Consider the following 17,915-nt stretch of genomic DNA (forward strand, 5'->3'; position numbering starts at 1 on the left):
CAGACACTAAAAGGTTATCTCTTTATCCCTAGTCAATGAAGTTGGGCGTGGGGGGACTTGGAGAATAATGTGCAAGTTGTATTGCCTTTAGTAGCTCACGAAGATTTTCACAGATCAGAAGTGGCTCTCACTACAGAAAAGGTTGGAGACCCCTGGTTTAGATGGAAGGGGGAAATGACTTTGGGTAGGAATTTTGGGATGGTGCGGAGGACAACCTTGTTCTGGTGCATTTGGAGTAAAGGTTCTTGTATAGTAAGTGCTTGTATCTCACGGACCCTTCTAAGGGAAGTGATGGCTACAAGAAAAGCTGTTTTCCATGTGAGAAATTGCAGTTCGCATTTATGCAAAGGTTCGAAGGGCGGTCCCATTAGCCTTGTGAGAACTATATTTAAGTTCCACACAGATGAGGTTGGTACTCTGGGGGGAATTATTCGTTTGAGGCCTTCCATGAAGGCTTTAATGGCATGCACTCTGAAAAGTGATAGGTGCTGTCTGTTCTGTAGGTAAGCGGCAATTGCTGCGAGGTGTAACCGAATGGATGTATATGCTAGATTACACCTTTGTAGATGGTGCAAGTAGCATATGATGTGCTGTATAGATACATCTAGAGGGTTGATTGTGTTGTTATGACAATAAACAACAAATCTTTTCCACTTTGCAGCGTAACAGGCTCTAGTGGTAGGGCGTCTAGCTTCTCTGATGACGTTCATACAGTCAGGGGGAAGGTTAAGGTATCCGAATTCTAGGATCTCAGGAGCCAGATCGCAAGGTTGAGCTGAGCTGGGTCCGGGTGTCTGATCTCTCCATGGTTCTGGGTTAGGAGGCATGGTGAGAGGTGTAGCTTTTGGTGTGGTACTACCGAGAGTTCCAGCAGCGTGGTGTACCACGGTTGTCTGGCCCACGTTGGAGCTACTAGGATCAGTGTGAGGGAGTGCTGTTGTAGCTTTCACACCACTAATGGAATTAGTGGGAGAGGTGGAAAGGCGTACACAAATTTGCCTGACCAATTCATCCATATCGCATTGCCTTTGGACAATGGGTGTGGGTATCTGGCGGCGAAGCTAGGGCATTTTTTGTTTTCGTGGGTGACGAAGAGGTCTATCTGTGGATGCCCCCACATCTGAAAGAACGGTGAAGAACCTGTGGGTGAAGTTCCCACTCGTGGATCTGCTGCGTCTGTCTGCTGAGCAGATCTGCCATGGGAGTTTTGGACTCCTGGGACATGTTGGGCTAGGAGAAAGATTGTGTGGAATTGCCCATCTCCATATGCTCTGTGCTAGTTGAAAGAGCTGTGGAGAGTGTGTGCCGCCTTGTTTTTGAATGTAGTACATGGCCTTCATGTTGTCTGTGCGAATAAGGTCTGCCTCGCCTAAAACCTGTGTCTGAAAGGATTTTAGGGCTAGAAAGATTGCCAGTAACTCCAGATGGTTGATATAGAGTAACTTTTGTTGCGGCGTCCATGTGCCCTGCACTGTGAGGTGTAATAGATGAGCTCCCCAGCCAGAGAGCGATGCGTCTGTTGTTAGGATTATTTGTGGAACCGGGTCCAGGAACGGTCGACCTCTGGAAAGATTTGTGGTGTTCCACCACTGCAGAGAGCGATGGGTGCGACCGTCTACCAACACCAGATCTGTCAGTTGCCCCTGGGCCTGGTTCCATTGGCGCGCTAAGGACTCTTGGAGTGGACGCATCTGGAGTCTTGCATGAGGCACTATGAAAATGCAAGAGGCCATCATCCCTATCAGTTGCATAAACACTCTTGCTGGGAGAGAGTGTTGAGGTATGAATCTTTGACGCAAAGCCTGAATGCTTGCAATCCTGGCAGGATTGGGGTAGGCTATGGCTTTTGAGGTTTCTATGGTGGCACCAAGGTATTGCTTTGTGTGGGATGGTATTAACTGGGACTTTTGGTGGTTCACCGTGAAGCCTAGCTGGTGAAGTAGTTGGATTGTAGTGGCGGTGTGATGTACACATTGGTTGTAGGACGTGGCTTTTATTAGCCAGTCGTCCAAATATGGGAAGACGTGAATGTGCTGTCTTCTGAGGTGTGCCGCCACTACCGCTAGGCACTTGGTGAATACCCTTGGCGCTGTTGTGACCCCGAATGGGAACACCTTGAACTGGTAGTGTTGCCCGTCCACTACAAATCTGAGGTACTTTCTGTGAGCATGGTGTACCGGAATGTGAAAGTATGCGTCTTTCAAGTCCAGTGTGGTGAGAAAGTCGTTCTGGGAGAGGAGCGGAAGTACCTGCTGAAGTGTTACCATGTGAAAATGGTCCGAATGTATGCATGTGTTTAGAGGCCGGAGATCTAGAATAGGTCGTAGAGTCTCGTCTCTTTTTGGTATCAGAAAATATAGGGAGTAGACCCCTAAATTTTGCTGATTGGCGGGGACTTGTTCTATTGCATGTTTTTGTAGGAGGGAGATTACCTCCTGCTTTAGTAATGTGGAATGTTCTTGTGACATTGGGCGTTGCCTGGGTGGAATGTTTGGGGGGGTAGATGTCAATTCTAGGCAGTACCCTGAGCGAATAATTTGGGTCACCCATCTGTCTGAGGTGATGGTCTCCCAGACCTGAAGGAAATTTTGTAGCCTGACCCGACCGGAGTGGGATGGTCTGGACGGAGCGGGGGGAAGTCATTGGGTAGGCGGTGTGGCAGAGCAGGCGGTATTTGTTTTGCCTCTGCCTTTATCGTTATTGCCCCTATAGCCGCCTCTTTGATAACCCCTTGTGAAGGTGGACTGAGCAGGGGATTTGTAGGAAGTGGACGCGCTATCTGAGGAGTAGCTTCTAGCCGTACCCCGAAAGGAAGAGCGGCGAAAGGAGCGCCTAGGAGGGTGTGACTGCAGGGCTCCCATATATTTCGCCGTATCCGTGTCCTTCTTCATTTTCTCGAGGGCCTCATCTACCTTTGGGCCGAATAGATGTTCTTTCTCAAAGGGATGATTTAAGATGGAGGCCTGTACCTCAGGTTTAAAGCCTGAAACTCTCAGCCAAGCATGGCGACGGAGGAGGACGCTAGTGTTAATGGCCCTGGAGGCTGTGTCTGCTGCGTCTAAGGCACAGCGTATAGAGGTGTTAGTTATAGTCTTACCCTCTTGAATTAATTCATTGGCCCGATTTTTGTATTTTTCTGGGAGATGGTGCAGGATGGTTTCTAATTCATCATAATGCGCTCTATCGTATCTGGCCAATAGCGCTTGAGTGTTGGCGATACGCCATATACTGGCTGCCTGTGACGCAGTGCGCTTTCCTGACGCGTCCAGTAGCTTTGACTCTTTGTCAGGTGGTGGTGCTTCGCCTGACGCCTGGGAGTTTGACCTCTTCCATGCAGTGGAAACCACTAGGGAATCTAGTGGCGCTGGCCCTTTGATATGGGCAGGATCTGTGGAGGCAGCTTTGTACTTTTTCTCTATGCGTGGGTTAATGACCCTAGCCCTGACTGGGTCTTTAAAAACCTCTGGCGCATGTTTTATTACCCCTTGAGCATAGGTAGTATGGAGGTAGACCTATGTGCGGTATCAAAGGTGTCGAGGAGGAAATCCTCTTCTGCAGGGTCAGTGTGTAGCTCTACCCCGTGATAATGTGCCGCCCTCTGAAGTAGGTGGTGAAAACCTAATGAGTCTTCCGGTGGAGATGGCCTGGACGGGTAAAGGTCATCTTGTGGGACGTCTGGAATGTCTGGATTATTATAGTTGTCCCATGGGTCTGGGGATCCTGTAGGGGTGGGGTCTTGTGGCACATCCCCTGGATCGTAATATAGGTCCCCCTGATCATCATCGTCTGGAGACGGGGTCGGGGAGCGATGAGAAGGGGGTGGAGAAGGCGGAGGGGGCGGAGGTGGAGAGGGTGGAGGAGGTGGGGAAGGCATTCTGAAAGGAGAGGTAGCAAAGTCTTTCCTCTTTGGAGGTGGAGGCGGAGCTGGTTTGTCCAAATGTCTCTTTGTAGAAGAGAGTGCCAAATGTCCAGTTTTTGGATCCTTGGTAAGTGTCTTTTGCAAGGGATCCGGTGTAAACAGTTCTTGTGACAATGTTTGTTCCGTCGGCGCCGAAGGTTTCGGGGCCGATGATTTTTTAGGCTTGTCCGTGCCGTGCTTTTTGGGAACCTCCGATTTCTTGGTCGGCGCCGAGGTGGGCTTCGGCGCGGAAGTGTCAGTGCCGAGGGCCTTATGGGGTTTGGTCGGTACCGAAAGGCTGGGTTTCGACACCGAGGACTTTGGTGCGGAGCTCGGTGTCGAGGTAGAGGCCGGTCTCTTTTTCGGTGCCGAAGTGTGTTTCTCGGCACCGCTGGCAGGCTGGCTCGAGCCCGAGCCGCCGGAAGGCTTATTTGGCTTCTTCACCGGGCCCGAAGGTGGGGTGTTTTAAGCAGTGTCTCTGGTCTTGTCTAGGCCCGGAGGCGAAGGCGTGACCGAAGCCTTTTTGGGTGTCGGCGCGGGTGTGGGAGGGGGTATAGTATTCACGACCCTCTGCGCCGGGGTGATGTCCTCCACATCCGAGTCGTCGGCTTCGGAAGCACTGACGAGGTCCTCTTCGTTGTGCTGCTGTCCCGGAGCTTCGACGTCGTTCCCGAAGATGTCGACTGGAACGGAGGTCGAGGAGTGCGCCATGTTTCGTCTGGCCCTTCGATCTCGAATAGTCTTTTTCGATCTGAAAGACTTGCAGGTCGGACAGTCTCGAGCCTCGTGTTCAGGGGAGAGGCAGAGGTTGCACACCTCATGAAGATCGGTGTGGGGGAATTTGGACCCACATCGAGGGCACTTCTTGAATGGAGTTCTTTCCATCAGCCGGGACTGGAGCTTGGATAGGCCCGAAGGCCGCCGTCGACGACTGGAATCGAAGATGTGTCGAAGAGGAGGTTATTGAGGAGATCTGGATCTGAACAATACCGTGATGAGCGAGGATTCCGCTTCGATCGTCGAACTGGAAATGTTCGGAACCGGAGCGCGAAGTATTACATACGAGCCCGATGGCGGAATAAAACAATCTGAGGATGGAGCCAAAGCCCATGCGCAATACGATCCAAGGGAGGAGTCACCGACCTCGTGACTTCCAAAGACTTTCCAAGAGGAAAAACAAACTGCAAACATCCGGGCCCAACACCAGATGGCGATCTATGCAAATGTGTGTAATCTGCAGCTCATATGCCTCGAACATATTGTACCAAACAACTGCATCAACACATGAGCCCACCAACCTCACATCTGTACACCCAACACTATCAAATACAGCCGGACCCAAAAGACTAACACAGTATCCAGGTCCATACAGATTGCAAAACAGGCCACTCTCTAACCACATGTGGCAATTTTAACAAAACCCACTAGCCACATCAATACCAACTCACATTTTAAAGCAGACGAGAGCGCACAACCCCACTGAAAGCAAATGTGCAAATTGTGCACCCACACAGACCGGTCCCAGACCAGGGCTGCACCATCTGAAAATGAACAAACTTCAGACAGCCGGTAGCTGTTGATGCGGATGAGCAAACAGAAGTAGAGAGGGCTACTCCCCATGGGGCGAGGTACCACAGTGAACTGGGGATGGAATCAAGGTTTAAACCCCCCGCCTGGCCCCTCCCACTTACTTGGGACTCTTACCCTCAAACCTGCCTGGCTCGAGGGCCGGTCTAGGATTTTTGGGGGCTCAGACGAAGGGGAATGTGTGAGGCCCCTCTAATTTACTTAAGTGACACCTTCAGGGCTCCAGAAGCTGCTTTGTGCAGACTATTCCTGGGCCGCAGCTCCCCTCTCTGCCACCTACAAGCACCTCTTTTACTGCTCAAATTGGGCTGAAAGTGTGAGAATAGCTTGGGGGCTGAGAGTTAAAACAGTGCAGACTGTAAAGTGCTGACAATAGGTGTCCGCAGTGTCTCTCAATGGGCAGCCAGATAGGAGGCTTAATTGCAGGACACACCTGCAAAATGTGTCTCCTTGCAACTGGCACAAGATGAAGTGTCCACCTCCCCTAGGCCTTCCCACACCATCCCTGAGAGGCCCAAGGAGGGGGCCCACTCCTGTAAGCCCAAGTGCAAACAGACTACACCTTTCTTCAATAGGATCGGCAGGGGCACAAAAGGTTTGGTGGTGTGTTGCACTGGTGCAGGGCCCCATGCTGGTGGGCTGAGAGCGAGGCCCTGGGCAGCTGCCCATACTGCCCATGCCTAGAGCTCTCTTTGAATCAAACCAAGGCATGCTTCGTCCTCCCTTCCACCTCGCGGCAATTACCTGTTTCTCTCGTTGAGCTCATTCTGCCACTTGAGCTCCCCGTCTTGAGTGACACTGTCATACCAAAGAATGAGGCCCCCGGGGACTTTTTCGTGCAGCTGGTCCGTCAGGTACCGCAGGAAGCGGGGCATGTTCTTCACCGACATCGGCTGCAGCGACCATGGAAAGCAAAGAGATACAGGGCATAGCCTTAGCGTTATGTACATCTCGCACAGCTGCTCTAGTGACCCCTCATTTAGAACCCCTTACACCACAGTCTGGTTTACCTCCAAGGGTGAAATACCTCAGTCCGCTATACATCAGTCCTCTATGCAGCATGCTTTGACGCCTCCCCAGTACCATTCATCCAATCATGTTCCCTTCCTGCTCCACCTCATGCCCTACCGACCCGTCATGCTCCACGCCTTTCCTCTCAAGCTCCCTGATGCTTGCACACCCGCACTTTTATCTACAAAGAAAAAAACTATCAGCACTGCGTAGCACAGGTGCAATATTTTTAGGAAGAGCAAACATCTATATTTCCATTTCAAGCACTGCTGATCATCCAAAACATACCAGCCCCCCATCAATCTCTCAAATTAGTGCACTCACACACTGGGTTCCCCAGGCGCACCCGCCGCTCTCATATGCTCCAGAGTCTGTTCATACCTATTCTTTCCCACAGGGCAGCTTATCCTGGAGAAATGTCGTGATTTTATTTCAACGGGAGCAACGAGGCAAAAATAATAGGGACCGCTAAAAAGCGACTCCAGGGAGAATCAAACAGACAGCATCAACTCCCTTCAGACAATGATCATAGCCCACAGCTTCCCAGGCCATAGAGTCTATTCTTTCTCAGTACCCTCCAGCTCCTCAATCCCTACTCAAACGCAGCTCACTAGAGACCTTACTTCAGACCAGCTGCTCCCCCATAACAGTGCTTACTCTTTACAGCTCGGCACTCCCTGCAGAAGCTAGTCACCCCCTCTGGCCCCAGAGACGCCACTCACACTCAGTATGTTCTCGATGTTGATCAACCATCCATCAAAACGGTAAAACTCTGCAATCCGCACGAGCTGATCCGCAACAGCGAAATACGTGTCTTCTTCCCCTGCCAAGAAAGACTCGCAGGTCTTCGCCCCACCATCCCACTCTGTGATGAAGGTCCCTGCAACACAAAACAAGTCAAAGTGTCAACTCAGACCCTAGCAATCCCGATGACCAGCGAGTGTCACATGTGGAAAAAACAGCCTTTTCAGCTGGATAGAAACTAGAAAGCTCTGTAAATTATGTATATTCTGGAGAAAGTGAGGCAACCTCCCCTGGTTTCAAGCCAACAGGCCTCGAGCAATGTATTTTTGGAGCAATCAAGTCTATCTTTGATAGTTCTAAATATAAATGCACAAGTCTATCTCTGAAAGTTATAAATATAAAATACATGCAAATGAGGCCTGGGGTGGTTGAAAAGATGTATATCTTAGTTTGTTCTAAGTCAGAGGCATCAAGTGATGCCTCTAATCTAGTACAAGCTCATTGTGTGCTAAATGTACCCTTAAGAGTATTATGCTATAGTGATAATCAGAGGCAGGTTGGCCATCTCACACAGCACGATGGCTTTGAACCGACTCTGTTCCATTCTGTGTTTTAACAGATGTTACAAGCTCCAGAAAGAGTGAGTAACAGCTGTGCACAATGCTTGGGCTATGGTCCATGAAGTCAAGAGCTGGGTCTCCAATGACCCGTGACTTATTAGGCTTTCATAAAACGGGACAAAAAACTCTAGGACTGCTCCCCTCTAGGTGACACAAACCAGGGCCTCAGCGGCAATACAGGAATGTCCCAGAGTCACACTTACCGAGGACAGAGACGCCGTGCCGGTGGGCAGCATTGGTCCAGCATACAGGAGGCAACGTGAACATCTGGTGACTGAAGTAAACAAAGATGTCGATGTACTGCCAGTGATAGAAGGCATAGGGGTGTGGCTCATCTGTGCCCTGAATAAACCTGCATGTAAGAGGAGTCAAGAATTTACCACTGCAAAGAATGGGCATACAAGTGTATAGGCAACCCTTACCCCAGTCAGCTGGTCCTCTGAGGTACCAGCCAACCTCAAGACTACCAACGGACCCTTAGCTCCACCGGCAGGAACTCATAGTTACCAGCCAAACCCAACAGCCACTAACCACACTTTAAGGCTAATGGTCAAACTTCAGAAGTCTCTGGCCAAATGCCAAAGAGTCTGTGGATAAACATCAGGGCTGAGAGAAAACAGACAGGTTTTCTGGCCAAACCCCAGAAATGGCCACTAGCTCTTATAGCTACCTTGCTTTCCTCAAAACAATAGCCAAACCTCAAAGCTACTGGAAAGTCCCCAAGAGCAGCTGGCCTACCCACAGAGCTGCTAGTCAGCTCCTAGCCAACCCTAAGAAATACCAACTTGCCCCCAGAGCTAAGGTCTGCCCTCATACAGGGGCAGCTCCTCCTTTTGGGCAAAGGAGCGTCTGTCCACAAGCTCCAGAGCTGAAAAATATGATGATAATAAAGTTTATTTATTACCGTTTTATTTTTCAGCAACTGCTCTGTCCCGAACTAAGTGTCAGGATGGGGCGGGGTGGGGCCACGGCAGCAGGGAGCTGTGCGCTTTAAAATGCACATGTCTCTTTGGCCGGTCGTCTTGGGCCAGCCAGCCAGACATGCGCATTTTAAAGTTCTCTAAACTAGCTGTCTTAGACAACTAGATTAGAGAAAGTGCAGGCCTCCAGTGCTCTTGGGAGAAAAAGGAAAGGGGGGAGCCCTTATAACCCTCTAGAGCTTTTTCATTGAGTTAAAATTAAAGTTTTTTCCAAATATATAAATAATCACAGAAGATGAGCTACTCTGCCAGTAGCCACAAATAAAATGTGGGCTTGACTTTTCATTGCATATATCCATCCCGCTAGAGTGACTTTCTTTTTCACATATTTTCCAGTGCTCTTAGGAGCGCTGCGAGAGGCCGCTCTATCGAAACATGGCGCTGCTCTCATGCTGTGAGAGCAGCGCCAGGATTGGGTAGTGCAGTTTCCTGTATCTGGAGCTTCCTGGAAGGAGGAAGACATCGTGCTGCGGATACAAGTGCATTTATTTTTTTATTTTTTTATTTGTTTCTTGATCTCACACCACCCTGCCGGCTCACCACCCTCGGTACAAGCCAACCGCCACTGCCCTCACAGCTACCTGTCAGCCACCAGTGAACCCGTAGAGTTATCAGCCAGACACCAGTAACCCATCAGACACAACTTAGTAACAGCTTTCAATGAAACCTGTCAATCTGCTGCTTATCAACCTTAACCTCTCTTACCCTTGGCTTCACCCATGTAGGCTCCTGTTAAATCCCCTTAAATACCCCGGCGTGCACAGAATCTCCTGGTTGTCCATTTCAACGTTCACACCTTTCTTTACCATGCTTTAGGCCAGACCTACCTGTCCTCCAGGTAGCCTCCCATAAGGTCATGACACACTAAGGTCCTGGGTCTCTTGCTCTGAAGGAGAGGTAGGCGTTTGGCCAGAGGCACCATGGCCACGTTGAAGGCATCCTGGGCACTGGGCTTCCATGATAAGAGGTCCTCCAAATTTGAAAAGTAGAAACTGATTGGCTCAGTGGTTTTTCTGTCATGATGCCGTACTGAAGAGAACGAGAAAAGAATAGTAGAATGAGCAAGAAGCCCTGCTGCCTGGGGTCCACATACTCAAAACCCATATGCACTCAATGTTACATAAATGTCAACCATCCCACTGACCAATGCCTTTCGCAAGGCCAAATCAAAACACCACATAAACATTATCTCATTGCTTAAATCCCACTTCCAGAAACTACTACGCAACATCAACCCCCTTCTCTCTACTCCTCGAAACATCACTACTTTGCAAATTATACCTGGAAATGATTTTGCTTCCTTTTTCTCAACTACAACGTCCATTGGCTCAGTAATGTCAATCACGCTGCTCTTGCTCCTAACCTGTATATGTACCTCTGGAAAGCCCTTAATTAGCTGTCATATGTGAGGAACCAATTCCTCTTAAATTATTTTAAAATATTTGTATGGCCCTGATGTGTTTGTTTTTCTGGGCTTGATTCAATTTTCCAGCAGTGAACTCAAACATTAGGCAAGTCCAATAGGTGCTCGTTTGTTTACATCGATAATTGACGTCAGGCCACCCATATGTAACCCCCTTCTCAGTGAAAGTTGTTGCTATACCACCATCCCAGACTCAAAGGTGACTGCTGGTGCAAGCAATGATTACTAGATATGCCTTTTAAACTGCATCACTGTTGGGAGTTCGCCAATTGCATACAGTGAAAAATCGATTCAGCCCCCTCCCCATAACGGAAAAAACGTGCCTTCCCCACTGATGTGACATGTAAGGAAGTGGTGTGTGGCATGTATATGCCATGGGTCACCAGGTTTTACATGACCTAACAAAATCATGGTATCCAATCTGACGAGAAAAAGCAATGACCGGAGTAACAAAGACAGGTCGAGTCGCAGTTGAGCCTCAAACCTACAATCCAGTTCTGCGTAAAAATGAGTAAAGCTCTTGGAAAATATCAATAGCAACCAGTAGATCTTATAGTAGAAGCCAGACTAATACACACTCAAAGACTGCGAGACTAGAAATCAATAGAGCCTAACAGGCTTTAAAACTTCGCTGAAATGTGTACAAACCCGACACCAGTAGCTGGAAGAATGGGGCTCGGTAGGATCATCATCTCTGAACCAACTTCACTGAGTGTGAGCCTTGTCCTTTTGTCTGCCTTTCCCTGAATTACCTATATTTTGGTGCTGAACATTCTGCAGCTATGGCTTCAGCTCAGCTCACTGAGCTGTCTACCCTCTGACCCAAAGTCAAAGCCACTGAAATAAAAGACGAGACATGGTAGAGTAAGAACATTGAGTAAGCCAACTAGTAAAAGATCTGACAAGTTTCGAAGTTGCCTCAGACAAAGTAAACATAGAACAAAAGGATAACAATGAACATAGGGTCTATGTTCAAGAAATCTAGCTCTACTGGATGAGAAGCTGTCCGAATGTTTAAGATCAAATTATGGTGCTTTCTGTTGTAGTTTCTTTGTGTGACTCTTATTTTTAGTTGCTCTTTGTAAATAAAGATTATAGCACTGTTTAGACTTTAAAGACAGTCAATGGTACTTACTGTACTACATAATCAGAGTTTCTAACCCCTGCCAAATCCTAGAGTAAACCATGACTGCTCACCCTCGCTAATGATAGTCAAGTGCCCGAAAGGGAGTGTCATACCACTTGGGATACCAGTAAGGAACAGTATTCACTTAAGATAATGGCCGGTAAGCAGCCAACGTCATAAGGCGCAAAGAAAGGCCTCACATTGTAGAGCAAGCAGTTAGGGTCACTAGATTCTGGACTTCAAAAGACACCAATTAGCACTTAAAAAGGTCCAGGACAGTTCAATTAAAGGATCAGTTGAGATGCTGGATACCAAGGTGTGAGATGGGCCCACGCAGAAGAGCCTGCAGGTACCAGCACTGAAGGTAAATTGCTACAAGTTTCTATCAGGAAATTCTTCTTTATACAGATCTGTAAACTAAAGTTCTATTCGTCTTTAAAGTTACAGCACTCACTCAATATTGGTGCTTGAGCACTATTTACAGTGTCAGTCAGTATGTAAGTGCTGATCCCTACCTCCTCCTTCACTGATCGTGCTCACCACACTGCCAGAAATGTTGGGCACCTCTCAATTTGACCATGTACATTACGTTAGCTAATGAATCCATCACCACAGCTCCCCAGACAGAAAAAATTACAAAAAACGTTGAAATTGCTCAAACTTAATTAAGTGGACTCAGATTTGCAGGGGTTCTTGGACATTCAGGGACAAGAAGAATGAATTGACGGTATCACCCTAGCCAACGAGTAATAATTATCATCTTGCCATGACCTGGACACACAGCCCCTGCACAGAACCCATGTGGTGCAGTCGGGATACGGCACCCTGGCCCGAATTACTTAGAGATATTTTTATTGTAACACTCGTACAGGAACTTGAAAGGGATTCCCGCACAGCAAATCAATGACAACACATCCCTGACTTTTACAGAGTCACAACAAACGACATTTGCCCTTTTGTTTTACGAATACAGCAAAGCCAGAATCCCAATAGCGATCTTATGGTAGGAAGCTCCTACGCACTCTGCGCCTTTGAAGCAGACTATTAGCATGGACTAAATTTTGCTCTTGATCCTCTTAATGCTATTTAGTAATTATCGCTCGGAGAATAAACTGGAGATAAATGTCAACAAAATAATGTTAATGATGGTAGGGGGCGCTAGGTGGCGCTGGACCGTCATGGCCGCGCTTTCGTGAGGCTCTCGCCAGCCGGGCGTCCATAAACCCTGCAAAGATATCCTACAGGCCAGTAACCCGCACTTAATCGACGCCGATGGACAGCTGAAGGTCCCCGGTCCACTCGACGCAAGTTTCGAGCCGGTGGGTGCACTGACGGCGACGATACTGCCCAGCATTGACGAGACGGCGAGTGGGGCGGCCCCTCGGAGCGGAGGCGTCTCACAACGCGAGACCGGGGATTGATCGGGCCCTGCGGGCCACGAGGAACTTCTGCACTCAGGCTGGCAAAAACGACACTCTACCAGACTGCCGCAGGGTGCCGGGCGTCCACTTCGCTTCCTCACGATTGCCGATGCTCGTCTGCGGTACCGGACGTGTTCCTGCTGCATCGAGGCTACTGCTCCCACGTATGCAGGTACTCTGCTTATACTACCGTACCGCGCTGCAGCGGAGGAGCGCGATCCTTGCCCTGTGTGCTGTGGAGGTGTCGTGACAGGAGGCATTGAGTGGGGGGTCGCCGTCGGCGCACCTCCACTGGAGTTGAGGAGCAGCATCGGCCCGTGTCCCTCGGACGTCTCTCATCGTCTGCCCGCGGGGCGGAGGCACGCGACCCTATACCTGCGTGGGATTTCGGGGGTGCTGTGGCGGCACGAAGCGCCTTGAATCCAGTCTGACCTGCGAGTCCCCGACATCTGGAGGGGTCCGCTCCTCTGGCGAGCTGGTGCTGGCGCTGCGGAGTGTGGTGGGCGCCTCGACTCGGAGCTCCTGGGAGCGCCAACTATATAAGACCTACCTGGCGGCCTGTCTATCCTGATCCTCGTTCGCCGCGGCCATGGGCAAAGCGGACGCAAAACAGGCGACTCTACAATTTAACCCCCCCAAAAAGAAAACGCGTGCCCTGCCTGCGGAGAGTGGCGAGTTGGGGCCCAGCGAGGAGGAGGAGGTGGATTGGAAGGCTATCCTTCTCGGCCTGCAGACGAGCCTAACGACCATTGACACCAAAATTGACAATATGAACGCCCGTCTGGAAGCCGTGGTACATCGACTGGACCAACATGGGGAGCGCCTGAAAGAGGCGGAGGGGCGAATATCGGAGTTGGAGGATGGCGCGGTGGCTGGCGCTGCCAAGCTGACGCAGATGGACAGGCTACTCAAGGTCATTGCCGACAAAAATGAGGATTTGGAGGCCCGCTCCCGCCGAAACAACGTTCGCCTGATTGGCCTTGCGGAATCCAGCGGTGGGGGTCGCATGGAAGACTTCATTGAGCGGCTGCTGATCGATAAATTTGGACGGGAATCCTTCTCGCCACAGCTGGTGGTGGAGCGTGCCCACCGCTCCTTAGGGCCTCGCCCAGTTCCTGGGGCCCCGCCACGTCCGGTTATCATCAAATTTCTAAATTACAGAGACCGTGACACCGTACTGCGTCTAGCCAGGGAGAAACAACCGATCCTACATGAAAACGTCACCATCTCATTCTACCCGGATTTTACGCAAGCAGTGCAAGATGCCCGTCGGAAATTTATAGGAGTAAAAAAGAAACTACAGCAAAGAGACATTCCTTATTCCATGCAATATCCAGCCAAGCTCAAGGTCACACATCATGGCAAGCCCTTCTTCTTTGGTAATCCGCAACAGGTGGAGGACTTTTTGAAGGAACAATCTTCGGCGGCCCCTCGACGGCGCGGTTCTGGAACGGGATCGGGATCCAGCTCTCCGACGACTGCTCCTGACTGATGAGTACCGCTGTTATGATTCATGTTTACTCTCTTTACCCCTTCGTGTCTCTCTCCTTCTTCACTGGCGTTGGCTGCTCCCACGTTGCTCTTGACTCCACTCTTTAAGTAACCTGTACTCTGACTCTGGACTTTGGGAGGATTATGCTTCTTGGGAGGGACCGTGTCCATCGCCCATTGTGGGACTACATTAGCCCTTCGCCCTCTCGATAAAATGTACGGGATGAACAATCATTCCGGTTTGGGGCCCTGTATAGGCTGTCGCCTATTGCTTACAAGGTACTGGTCTGGCCTTTGGCTACTGGATTTCGCCCTGGCACTCCCTCCCTGTCCCACCCGAACTCCTCCCCCTATGGGGTGATGGTATGGTGGGTGAAATAAAGGGTTGGGACGGACAGGTCCGGCGCACTGGCGAGTCCCCTATAGGGCATACCCCATTTTTTTGCAGTTATGTTTGTTGCAGGGATTGGGAGGGGGTCTGCATTCCGGCAGGATTGGGCTGCAGTGGTGGGAGGGGGTGGGATGGAGCTTGGGGATGATCGACATAATTGGGATGTTGAAGTTGGTAAGGGGGGGGGGGTTCTGGGGACTGTTTTAAGATTGTTGTTCGTTTTCAGCATGAACGCTCTGCATACATTTGTGGAAATAGCACACTGTGCCACCCTTTTTCGGCCATTACACTTGCGACCCTGCTGCCAGTTGCACTTCTTCACCTATGAGTCCTCTCTCGACACGTATGACCCGCACCACGTGCACTGAGTTAGGAGGGGAGGCCCTGCTCACTGCTGTCACCTGGAATGTTCGGGGCCTGGGGGATCCCAGGAAACGCAGGCAAATCCTGGGTGCCTTAGACAGATTACATGCTCAAGTGGTATTCCTTCAGGAGACTCACATGGACCCTCTTCGCAATGCCACCTTTGCTGCCAGATGGGCTACACATTCTCTTCATGCCCCTTACTCGTCATATGCACGAGGTGTTACTATCCTGATTAAGAGGGGAGTTCCCTACGTTCCCATGGGCACCGCCACTGATCGCGAGGGTCGTTACTGCATAACATGGGGTAGGATAGGGGTCGAGACAATCACCCTTGCATGCTCTTACGGCCCCAACTGCGATAATCCGAGTAGTTTCATTGCCCTCTGGAACAAGGTCAGGGAGGTGGGATCCACCCACCTTATATGGGGGGGAGATTTTAATGCTGTCTTAAACCCCGCGATGGATAGATCCAACCCCTCCATGCACCACTACACTACCACACACAGATATCTGAGGGACATATGCGACACCCATGGGATCGTGGATACCTGGCGACACTTACACCCGACTTCTATGGAAGGCACACACTGGAATCATGCACATGCGACTTGGGCCAGGCTAGATTACATTATGGTGGATCAGACCCTAGCCCCCTCCTTGGTGGGGGTGCGACATTTGAGTCGCACATACTCTGATCACTCTCCAGTTTTGGCTGAGTTCCGGCTACCTGACATCATGGGCAGACCTCAGACTTGGAGACTACAACCCACCATCTTACTAGACGAACTGTTTAGAATAGAACTGGGTCAAGAATTGGAAGACTTCCTATCCCGTAACACGGGGACGGTGGATCGGATGGCCACTCTCTGGGAGGCGCTAAAGGTAACGATACGGGGCTTCTGCATTTCAAAGAGCTCCGGGGTACTCCGGACCTTGAGAGGTACACTACGCAACTTAGAAACTACACTCCACACTCTAGAACATAGCCCGGACTATACCACCAATGCGGATGCGCAGGCAAAGTACCGCGAAACACTATCGGACTACATGTCCACTGCCGAACGGGAGGTGAAATTCCGAGGCCAATACTTCAAAGCTCGCACGTACGGGGAGGGGGAACGACCCGGTAAATCCTTAGCGGGAGCGATCCGACCACCACGGGGCTCTAACTTTGTGCTGGAGCTGGAGGGGGAGGAGGGGACCCCTTTGCGGGACACGCGCTCGATTCTGGCGGCCTTTACTACTCATTACTCAACATTATACTCCACAACCAGGGTCGGTGCGCTGGACATTGACGACTACCTTCGGGAGCTCACACTGGGATGGCTCTCTGACCGTCACCGGGAGTTCCTGGCGGAGCCAGTGGGCCTGGAGGAGGTTACAGATGCGATCAAACAGATGGCTCCGGGAAAGGCCCCCGGCCTGGACGGGCTACCTATGGACTTCTACAAGGCGTATATGGACATCCTTGCTCCAGTGCTTCGTGAGGTGTTCATGGAGGCTCATGAGTCTGGCGCACTTCCTCCGTCAATGCAAGAGGCACTGATTACCTCCTTGTTGAAACCTGGGAAGCCGCCTCAATACTGCGACTCGTATCGCCCGCTCTCGCTCATTAACTGTGACGCAAAAATCCTGACAAAAATACTGGCTAACCGTCTGCAGTTGTTACTGGGAGGCCTGGTGTTATCTGACCAGGCGGGCTTCGTCCCGGGTAGGGCCACCTCCAATAATCTCCGGACGCTCTTCTCCATTATGCATAATGTAGCTCCGGATTTGCCTTTGGTGGCTGTCTTTCTAGACGCCACCAAAGCCTTCGACTCCCTGGAATGGGACTATCTCCACTGTATCCTGCGCAATATGGGCATGCCGTTGGGGTTCACGCGCTGGATCGAGCTTTTGTATGACCGACCGGTCGCTAGGGTGGGGCTGAATGGGCGCACTTCGGACGCCTTTGCGGTGTCGCGTGGTACCCGACAGGGTTGCCCACTGTCTCCGCTGCTGTTCGCGATAGCGATGGAACCTCTGGCGGCTCGGCTCCGCCAACATCACCGGGACAAGGCTCTGCGCTGTCTTCAGCGAGAGGTCCTCATCTCCCTCTACGCGGATGACATCACACTCTACATACGTGACCCCGCTGCCAACCTCAACCCTGTTCTCCGAGAGTTTATTCGCTTTGCGGGGCTATCTGGTGTCCATATCAAATGGGGGAAGTCCACTATATTTCCACTGACTGCGTCCGCCCAGCCCTTTCCTCTGGACTACCCTCTACGGTGGGAAATGGAGGAAGTCCGTTACCTGGGCATACTCCTCTCCCATGACCGAGAAGAGCTAATGCGGATGAACTATGGCCGCACGTTTGAGTGTATCCAGGCATATGTGTCTAGATGGATCACACTGCCCCTCTCCTTTGCGGGTCGCGCCTCCTTAATCAAAATGGTTATTCTTCCAAAACTCCTGTACTTGTTCATGAACATCCCATATTACCCTGGCAAGTCCTTCTTCCGTCTTTTGAGGTCTGAACTCATTCGATTGGTCTGGGGGGGGAGGAAGCCGCGTCTTCGCTGGGAGGTGTTGACTCGTCCATTTGTGCACGGAGGGCTAGACCTACCGGACTTCGAGCTGTATTATCACAGCGCACAGGCCCACTACATTCATCACTGGATTCGCCCCACGCCCTTCCTGCCGCAGACGGCTGTAGAACACTGGCTGGCTGCGCCTATTCCACTTGAGGGGGCGATACTCAGTACACCAGAGACACGTACAGCGTACCGCACCACGATCTCGAGCTCCATTCTAGCGTGGCGCTACCTTGCTAAGGTGGCAGGCGCACCGCTCATCTATTCTCCACTGCTTCCTC

General features: G+C 50.7%; 1 protein-coding gene across 1 annotated transcript in view; it reads right to left on the reverse strand.

Moving 5' to 3' along the window:
• ENGASE (endo-beta-N-acetylglucosaminidase) overlaps positions 1 to 17,915 on the reverse strand; it is a 244,404-nt gene that overhangs the window by 77,600 nt on the left and 148,889 nt on the right. Inside the window, exons 3-6 of the mRNA XM_085617454.1 lie at positions 9,668 to 9,869; positions 8,064 to 8,212; positions 7,219 to 7,376; positions 6,230 to 6,378 (exon numbers count right to left, since the gene is read on the reverse strand). Coding sequence (XP_085473580.1) covers positions 6,230 to 6,378; positions 7,219 to 7,376; positions 8,064 to 8,212; positions 9,668 to 9,869 — 658 coding nt within the window. The remainder of the gene's footprint in view (positions 1 to 6,229; positions 6,379 to 7,218; positions 7,377 to 8,063; positions 8,213 to 9,667; positions 9,870 to 17,915) is intronic.

Source organism: Triturus cristatus, chromosome 7, assembly GCF_964204655.1.
Source record: "Triturus cristatus chromosome 7, aTriCri1.1, whole genome shotgun sequence".
NCBI classification, from domain to species: Eukaryota; Metazoa; Chordata; class Amphibia; order Caudata; family Salamandridae; genus Triturus; species Triturus cristatus.